Raw genomic sequence first — 10,310 nt, 5'->3', positions numbered from 1 at the left:
ATGAATCAGAGGTGGAAGACACAACTCCTGGGGCGACTCATCACTACCACCATCATCATCATCATCATCATCATCATCATCATCATCATCATCATCATCATCATCCTCCTCCTCCTCCTCATCCTCATCATACCAGTCACCAGAATCAGTCCCAGCATCAGCATGATGCACGTCGGAATGACACTCACAATCTTCATCCTCTCAGTCATCATCATCATCATCACCACCACCACCACCACCACCACCACCCTGACGCTAAGCATCATCATCATGATCATCAGCAGCAGCCTGGCAACCGCAGTCATCACGATGGGATGGAAGAGCATAATTACCAGTAGTGACGTTACGGTCTTCTGTAGTTAGTTAGGACGGCTTTACTTAGTTTTTTACATGTGGTGAAATATTTGAAACTTTGTTGGTGGAGCATACAGCAGTTCACTGAGCAGCTGAATCTGTTCAAACAGTAATTAGATTGTGGTTTCTCTGCTAGCATCTCCGCAGCTCGCTCCTCTGCGTGGATAAAGTAGCCAGACCTTCCCCGTCTTCTCCCATTAATGAAGTCTATGGTGAAAAACCTGCCCGCAGGAGGCTGTAGACGGATGTGTGTGGAGAGGGTGGAGGGGACTGACGGTTATCGTCCCCCACACAGGGCCAGAAGATGCTGCACGCTGCTGCTGAGCAAACCTCAGTCCAATTACTGTCCAAACATTTTCCTTCCTGGTCAGTTTCTGCTTCTGTCTTCTGTCTGCTTCTGAACCGAAGTGATGTGCAGTGCTGCTACATTACTGTGTACAGTAATAAGAGCTCCAAGAGTCTTAAGTGCTGCGCTTCATTCTGTTAAGTGTGCAAGTATTCTGGGAAGTGCTATGATAAATTAGATTAGTACACATATTCAATCCAATCATCAGTCATAATAAATCACACCACAGCATTTTTCACTCATAGTTGAAGTGAAGTAGGCTATAATAGGCAGTGTGACTTAATTAACAGACTGTCCATTGCTCCATTTAATCAATTTCACATATTTGCTGTAGATCTGAAACGTTGCCGCATGATTTCCTGAAGGTAGAATGAACCTTTAGGTTGTTGTCCTGCATTAAAAAGAACATACATTTTGAAAGTGTTTGTTTCGAGAGGGAATTTTGTCCTCTTTCAACTAAAAGTGAGGAATCTGAGAGTTTGACGAAAAGGTTGATATTACTCAAACATCTGTACAAAATCCACCTACCAGACCTCTTAAGATTACTGTTATATAGCTCTTGTGTTTAATCTGTACAAATAACCAGTTTCTTGAATGGAAGCAGTAATTTCCTGAATTCACTTCCTGGCTACCTCATGTTGATGATGTGACTCCAGGATCTGAGTGCACTCAGCCAAGAAATAGTCCGGCAAGAAATAATCCAGCACATATAAAACCATAAAACCAACTTGTCATTTGCGCTCTTTAACAGCTACGTACGGTTTAATGTGTTAATGAGTGAGCTGTTGGGGTGATGAGGATTTGTTGCCTTTAGACAGAGTGAGGCTTGCTGTATCCCCCCTGTTTCCAGCCTTTATGCTAAGCTAAACTACTCTAAGCTCTACTCTAAGTACTTCTAAACTTTGCACACTTTCTCTATTATATGAAAAAAAAAAAAATCCACCTAGATCTGGGTCCCATCGTGAAATTCAAACACCGCCAAACTGAGCTGATTCTCATAATTAAGTCGTCCAAAATTATACTCTAATGACCATATAAACCATTGGCATAGTTTCATAGTTACAATGATAGGATTCTGCTTGCAGGTTCATGACCTGCTGCGCTAGAGTCAAGAAAAAACCATGCCATATGTCATGCTGGAACCACACACACACACACGCTTATACACAGAGACAACCGGTGGATTACCTCAGTGCTGCTTAACACATGCCTGAGATGCAGCATGCTTTGACTGAGGAGAGCTAAAGAGAAAAATCAACAGGCAGCACCGGAATGAAGGTAAGGCCACATTTTCAAAGCTGTTCTGACCTCAAAAAAGAAATTTCAACATAAAATATGTAAGTATACATACATTCTTGTAATTATTCACAATTATCCATAATTAATACAACCGAAAGGTCATGAGTTCAACAGAAGTTTCCTTCTGTTAAAGGAAATGTGCTTTATAAGATGAGATAAGATAAGATAAGATACATCTACAGTAGAGGAAGTATAACAAATAGAATCAGTATAGTGTACAAGTGGGAGAAGTATTGCACATTGTGACTGATTATACATAATCAATGTACAACCCTGCTGTATTTATTTTAATCAGTACATATATTATTTGCATAACCTAGTTTTTGTTCAATCGAAGACAGCTTTGAATTCTGATGAGAAAGCGGCACACAAACAATAGGTGAGAGCCAAGGCCATTTAGCTGTGCAGAGCCAGAGGAGTTTGCTAATTAGCATTGTTTTATCAGCGGGGAAGGGCAGAGAAAGTCTGTTTCTCAGGAGCTGTAGGTATATCTATCTGTCCAGATCTTCTTGTCCCGCAGGATGCCAAGATAAAGTCCAGGCAGACACTTGTGTTGCTTAGCAACAGTTGTAATGACACATGAACTGTGACTCCAAATCTCACTAACCACAAAGTGTCCTGCATCTGATTATCTGAAGTCAGCACCTAATTTAGCGATCAACCAAGAAACATCCCACCCCATCAGGAGCAGGAGCAGCATGACGACAACACTCTGAAGAGTTAAAGAGTTTTCTTTGTTTAAGTCTCAGTGTTCAGCTCCTGTGAATCTACAAGTGGTTACTGAGGGCTGAACAACAAGAAGAGAATCATCCACACATATATATATACATCATATATTCTGGGATTACCTGCATATAGGGTCTCATAACTGCAATCACTGTAGCTAGAATGCTTCCATGCCGCTACGATTCCCAATAATACATATGTTCCCTGTCTTCAAAGTATTTTCTGTGGAATAAACCTCCTCGTTAAACCTCAGCAGGTTGCAGAGGACCGGCCCTGTTGGGGATTTGTGTCTGTAAATCCCACTGAGGAGGATCCTAGAGAGGCTAAAATACTTAGCTGTGTCCACACAGCCGGCTGCCTCTGCCAGCACAGTGACTAATGCTTTCACTTAGAATCAGCGGTGGAATGAACAAATGCTAAAACAATGATAAAACTATTATTATTATACTAAATATATATTATTTATCATCTATCCAGTGTTACTGAAAGACCTGAGTTATGTTGGATATTCTTCTTCTTCTTATTATTATTATTATCAATTATTATTATCGTTATTATTATGATTATCCTTTAAATTCTATCTCCACATTGCCCCTTATTATACAACATTTTCTTTTGCTTATTAGTTGATTTAATTCCAATTCAAACACATGTAGTCTAGATGAAATAGCAAAAATCTGTCTGTCTGTAATTGTTGCTCATAATTTTATATTGAACATGCACTCTCTTATTATAAGACTGTGTTGGAGTTTCTACATTTATAGACCACAGACCTTAATTCAGCTGATTGAAAATGGACCCATGGCACAGTTCAGGTCCTGGAATATACACACCACTGTGCAGGCAAACTCAGCACTATCTGAAGCGTATTGTAAAGGAAGATTAAAGAGAGGAAGAAACTGGGCCGGTGTGTGCAGAGCCTTTTATCTGTAAACACTAGAGGGCAGCACTGCCATATGTTAGCCATGTAGGGGGACGCGTGACCCTGTCATCCACATTAGTCAGCCATTCATCAAGAGGATTATTAGTTATTATCTATTATCTAGAGATACGTTTGGATTACTGAACATAATCCTTGAATTATAATCCAGATTACGTCTGGGTGGTTTAATCATATTTGCAGAGAAGACCTTTCAAAGGAGGGTGTCATTTCTGAATATGTGAAATGCAATATAGTGCAAAAAAAAGTTATTTTGAAATAATACTTTTCCTTCTCATACCTAATGTGGAATAGGCTTTTTGCATCCGATTACAAGTTGTTGTAAATTGTTCTGGGATGTATTAGATTTCCTGGTTTTGGCCTCACCCTCAGTTATAGCTCTTCCACATTCTGTTTTGAACATTGTGTTTTGGATCAGTTTTGTCACCCTTAGCTAATGAAAGTCTCTATTACTCCACCTCAGGGTTTTCAGGCTCTCACCAAGTGGCAGAAATTACAATTATTCTACTACGGAATTCTGGAAAATGGAGGCAAGTCATTATTTTCACCTTATCTGTGTCATTAGTCATGTGTGTCATACATTGTTGGATATTTATGTCAGACAGTCCTTATGTGATCCACGCTTCTTCTCTCGCTTTCTGCCCATCTAGACAAGAGGACGGACAGTTGGCCGCTGGTCCACTCCCCTGTGCCAATCACCTGTATCTTTCTGTGCTACCTGGTTGTTATATGGGCGGGGCCAAAGCTGATGGCGAGAAGGCAGCCAGTCAACCTTCAACCTGTTCTGATAGTTTACAACTTTGCCATGGTCTGCCTGTCTGCCTACATGTTCTATGAGGTACTACTATACTTTATATGGCATCTTTTGTAAAAGGATGTACAAAGACGGGAAGCTGGAAACTGTAGCAGCTCATCATGAAAACCTAAATCATCCAAGGTGCTGCCAAAGTTTGAGTAAAATATATGGAAGAAAAACAGATGCAGTAAGATGTCAAGTCATAGTTATTCTTTAAAGCTACTACAATTTTTTTTTTTTTCAAATACAGATGCAATAAATGACGATGGAAAATGTGAAAGGGGGCGCTCATAGTGATGAACCCAGTGAGAATAATCAGCTTAGCTCTGCTGAGTTTGATTGCATCTATCAGCATATTGTTTTGGTTTCAGACCTGCAAATTAATCGTTTTGGTTCTCTGTCGTCGCTCTCTGTCAGGTGTTTTCGGGCGCAGCGGGAGGCTGTTTCCAGTGAAAAAAGCTGTAGAAACCCCTTATAGCCCAGCACCAAATGGCAGACAGACTAGCTTTTCATTAATCAGAGGGGTAATACATCATCCAGAGTGGGCTCTAATCACCACAGCCCCTTTTTGGGGGAAAATAATTCCTACATAGAGGATAACTGTGTAAACACAACATAATCTGGGTTGAATTAATAATGCGATGTTGTGAGTTGCTGTGTAGTTGGTTGCACCAGCAATAAATCCAAAAACACTGATCTCTTGTGTTGGCAGTGCCCGTGTGTGAAAGCAGTCACCTGTGTTTCTTCTCCCTGCAAGCTTAGCTCATGCTATCTGAAGTCCCAAACCCATTTTTACTTCCATGATTTTAATATTAACAGCTGTAATAGCCCAATGTTGGTCTCACAGATGCTTGTCCCCCCACCGCACAATATTGTAAGTCCAGGACAGTGTCGGCGAGCCTGTAGAATCAAGGTACTCGCATACTCACATTGGCCACCAGCCACATATTTAACCCCAGCCCACCAGTTGAAGATCATGGTTGCGTGATGGTAGACATGGAGGAAGGTCGGCTGACTGTTCTTCTTCCTCAGGATGCTTCATATCTGCTGGATGCATAAATAGGCATTTGGCAATTAGGCGGTTTCTAAAAATATCAACTTACTTTGCCCCAAAGTGGCCAAAAAAAATCAGTTATTGCGGCTTTTAATAGGAAGACGACCGTCCGTAGCTGTGAGGTCGGACAGCCGTGAATCTCCTGGGAAACCGCTGTGTTTATGTGAGAAACCAAAGCAGAGCTGAAAGCTGCTTTTGTCTTTCCAGTTCACAGCCTCGTCCTGGTTGGCCAGATACAGTCTGCTGTGCCAGCCAGTCGACTACAGTGACAGCCCACTGGCCATGAGGGTAAATCTTTTTTACTACATCCTACTTTACGCAACAGTTTCTACATAAGGCCTCACTCAGAAGTTTGTTTTATGTGTGCGTACACAGATTCTGGTGGACTAGACCTTGATGATCAAAATATTCTGTAAAAGTACCTCACAAAATGTCAGTGTCTAAGCAATTATGTTAAATATTAGCTCGTTCTTCTTAAAACCTTCTGAAACTAATGATCAGCAGTAACCATTTTATTAGAAATAATAAATATTAACATTTTTTTTTCTTCTGTTGGACAGATGGCCAGAGTGAGCTGGTGGTTCTACTTCTCGAAAGTCATAGAGCTCAGTGACACTGTGAGTAATTAAGGAGTGGAAAGAAGTTATTCCATGTTACTTATCTTAACATGTTTACCTGCGCTTGTGCTTCTGTGCCTGCGGTGCTTCCACATGTGAACACGTGGCTGCAAAATCTCACAGCACGTCTGCTTTTGTGCGTGTTTGTGTGGTTCAGGTATTTTTCATCCTGAGGAAGAAGAACAGTCAGCTGACCTTCCTCCATGTCTACCATCACGCAACCATGATCTTCAACTGGTGGGCTGGGGTTAAATATGTGGCTGGTGGCCAATGTAAGCATGCGCCAAACCAACAGCTCCATCTCACAAGAATATGAAGAAAATAGAAGAAATTGTGTAAATTATGTCTATTTACAGGAGAACACGCACAGATGAATATGCTCAATATGTGATATCCATCCTGTGTACCTGTCCGTAGCTTTCCTGATTGGTCTGATCAACTCCCTGGTCCATGTGGTGATGTACCTGTACTACGGCCTAGCAGCTTTGGGACCGAGCATGTACAAATACCTCTGGTGGAAACGTTACCTCACCTGCCTGCAGCTGGTTAGTATTTGCCTCTGTGTGTGTGTGTGTGTGTGTGTGTGTTTCCTTTACATCTTTTTCATTTTCAGGACATTATCACACATCACGTCCTGATCGTTGTCTCTATAAATAAACCACTTAATTATATTAATGTGGCAAAATGGGGGGGGGGGGGGGGGGGTTGGTGATCGCATCTTGTTTATGTTTCAGCAGAATTTAATTTGATCCTTTTGGATGCTTGTTAAGGAAGGAGAGTCTGTGGTTCCACCTGTAGCATAAAAAAACGTTCCGGCTCACCTTTGAATAAAAGATATGAGGATAGTTAAGATAGAAGAAGCGTTCTGTTCTAAAAGATAGAAGTTTTAGCTCTCTGGGTGTGAAATCAGGCCTATGCTGTTGCCAGTATTGCAACTCTTCGGCAAGTCCATCCATCTCAAGACTGTTGGAGTAAATGTCCAACAAAGGTATCTAAAAATGGTCATCCAGCTTGGAGTAGTAGCCTTACGTGAGGCCTCCAGCTTGGTTTGTCATTGTTCTGACCGGCTGTTGGAATAACTGGACGGATTAGCGGCGCTGATGCTCTTCAACTAACTAGTCGGCCATCTGTTTTTCTACTGACAGTGGTGACGAGGACACAATACGTCCTGCAGGTTTTTTTTCTTCTATTTGGCCGCAACAGATATAGGTCAGTATGATGAGTGCCTGCCATTATGTAACGATAATTGTATCGACCCTAGAGGTGACCCTGAAGCCTTCATTAACAGTTGGCTTCACAATTTAGTGAACTGAAGATAGTTCAGTTGATTGGAGATTGTATTTCTGTATGTGTATGAAGGGGTGGGGGTTCTTTTGTATTTTTGAGAGGTAATTATTATATACATTGAAAGAAGAGGCCTGTATGGTGGGATGGAAAGATGTGCAACCTCCATTATTTTCACCCATGCACATAAAGCCCGCCATGGCCCTGAATATAATAGCAACTTGGCCCTGAATGCTGTGGCAAAGGGTTTTTCATGGCTATAGATCCATCTATGGTAGCAACAGAACTAGCAAGAGAATTGCTCTTTCATCACTTAGTGCTCAAGAGTATCAAAATGATATTTATTCCTACAAAAATTCTATGTTTTATGTACTTTAACACAAGTGCTTGCATACTAAATGCCGCTCTCTCTTTGGGAGACTCTTGAGGAACCACTACAACCTGCAAGCCGAGGGCCATGCGGTAGCTAGCACTGCGGCAGTAGCAGGCTAATTGTCTGCATCATTTACTGCCAGGCTTTCACCATTTGTCCCGGGAACTATTATGACATCAGTATAATTCTTAAAGGAGGGTGTTCAAAACAGCCCAGGTAGCAAGAATGCTCACAAGATGCACTGTGACTGCTTCTTTCTTTCACGTGTCCGCCTTGTAGCGCCTTCTGGGGAGTCTCTCCTCCGCTTTCTCAAACTCAAAATCAAATTTGCGTAGAGATCACAACAAGTATAAATGCTCAGAGTTTACAAATGATTTGCACATTGCGCACTATACACGCTGCAACACATGCAACTGCATGGATATAATACATAGTAACTACAGAGAATAAAATGTTAGTATGATATTATGTGTTAATATGATCTACACTGTGGTTTGATAATTGAACAGGATGGTGAGAACCACCAACAGAACAGAGATAAGAGATAAAATCATGAAGAAGCTCAGTACGGTTTCATGTGTGTTTTCTCTGAGGCTGTGACATACTCTTACATATTTCGCTACCTCCATGGCACTGTCAGTTGTTCCCAGAGTAAATATTGAATTTAGTTTCGATATGAGAGTGTCTCTAATTCTTGGTGGGTTTTATTCTGGCAGAGAACAGACTGTTGCGAAGGAGGAAGTGTTGCTTTGTGCCTGGTCCTCCTTTGTCAGAACGTACCAGCACAGGCTGTTTACTTTAGGTTGCCAGGTTTGTCTGTGTGTCCACCGGCCTGGTGTGGCCACTCAAACTGCTCAGATAGCACTTGGTATTGTCTCACGCTCTCTTATTTCTCTGTGTCTGTCCATCTATCTCACCAGCTCCAGTTTTTCATAGTAACCATCCACACCACCTACAACCTGTTTGCGGACTGTGACTTCCCTGACTCCATGAACATGGTTGTGTTGGCCTACTCCCTCAGCCTCATCGCTCTCTTCAGCAACTTCTACTACCACAGCTACCTCGCCAAGAAGAACAGCAAGAAGACATAGGGAGGCAAGAAAGAGGGAAAACAGGAGAGATGACATAAAAAGGCATAAAAAACGTTTGCCTGTTTGTTATTACTTCATGTTAATCGTGATAATTACAGCTTTTATTATGTGTACAAAATAAATGAACATCGATGGAGACCTACACAATGACATATACATTTATGAATTATATTTGTGCTTTAAACACACAAACAGATTTTTACTATACTTACGAGGGTCTTCTATTTACTATATCTTATTCATTGCTTCTGTTCATTCATCGAGTGCAAAGCCACAAACACACTCAACACATTAACCTTGGTTTATCACTCCCTTCCCCCAGCTGCTAATAGATGAGACTCTCTAATCACCATTGGAGTCGCTTTATTCTTCTCGTACTCCCATTGGCTGGCAGGCACAGCCAATCAGCTGTTGGCTGCCATTAGCTCTGTGTCCCGCACTCGCCACCAATTCCTCCCCTTTTTTAGATCAGGGTCTCCCTCCCCAGTTTCTAGCATTTAATCCCTCTTAACAAGGGAGAACCCCCAGCCCACCCCTCAAACCACCATTCTCCATCTGTCAGCATGCAGAGGTGTAATTGCCTGAGACGAGAGAGCCCGTCCACTCCCCCTGGTGGACAGAAATGAAAGAAGAATCAGAGGAGTGACTACATTACAGCACTTGTTTCCAGTCTAATTACTATCCGTTTCACAGCAACATCTTGGTTTTGGCCGTCCTTTGTTCCAAACTCAACAGCTGGCAGGCAAACCAACAGAACAAAACATGAAAAAGCACTTTGAAGTGACTAAACTGAAGTTTAATTTAAATACCCATCAAAGTTTGGAGAATCACCTCTTTACATGCGAGTTTCAAAGCAGCATGAAACGACTTGCAAAGAAAACAGAAGGCAAAATCAGTATTTGCAAGAAAGGACATTTCAATCTGGCGAGGTCAGCGCTTGGTAAAATATAGACAAAGTCTCCATACAAATGATCATGCAAAATAAATCACAGAAATAAATCACAACTTCTTTGACACTTAAACATACACATAGTACACAGACCTGTTTCACAGTGGATATTTTTACACGTTACTGCAGGAAAAGCACGCCAAGGTGTGACTAATAACATTAATGATGTGAGTCCTTAAAAGAGACAATTTCTCCACATATCCAGCCCATTCATCCCTTAAAGAACTAGAGGCATTCCCTCTTTAGAAAACACACACACTCACGCACAGATGTGCACTCATTTCAAGATAGCAAGACCAGAAGGATCAAGACTACAGGCAGCCTTAGGCTGCGTTCTGACAGATGACAGCATTGTGTGAAAAAACAGAGTGCAGAGTGCAGAGTGCAGACGGAGAGGAAAAAACATGGGATCGAACTGGAACTGGCTTCGTCATTCTGTGTTGGCCAGTCGGCTATATGCAATCTCATGTTCCTGACAGAC

At 41.7% G+C, this 10,310-nt stretch overlaps 1 protein-coding gene across 1 annotated transcript; it reads left to right on the top strand.

Annotated features, from left to right (window-relative positions):
- On the top strand, positions 1–8,880 carry elovl8a (ELOVL fatty acid elongase 8a). Its single transcript, XM_070844928.1, has 8 exons — positions 1–291; positions 4,129–4,195; positions 4,316–4,503; positions 5,723–5,803; positions 6,076–6,132; positions 6,290–6,404; positions 6,550–6,677; positions 8,710–8,880. The coding sequence occupies exons 1-8, from the start codon at positions 1–3 to the stop codon at positions 8,878–8,880; spliced, it is 1,098 nt and encodes a 365-aa protein (XP_070701029.1).
- The last annotated feature ends 1,430 nt before the right edge of the window (positions 8,881–10,310 follow it).

This window comes from Pempheris klunzingeri, chromosome 15 (assembly GCF_042242105.1).
Source record: "Pempheris klunzingeri isolate RE-2024b chromosome 15, fPemKlu1.hap1, whole genome shotgun sequence".
NCBI lineage: Eukaryota > Metazoa > Chordata > Actinopteri > Acropomatiformes > Pempheridae > Pempheris > Pempheris klunzingeri.
Note: the sequence above shows the minus strand (reverse complement) of the source record. Positions and strands in the feature narration are given on the sequence as shown.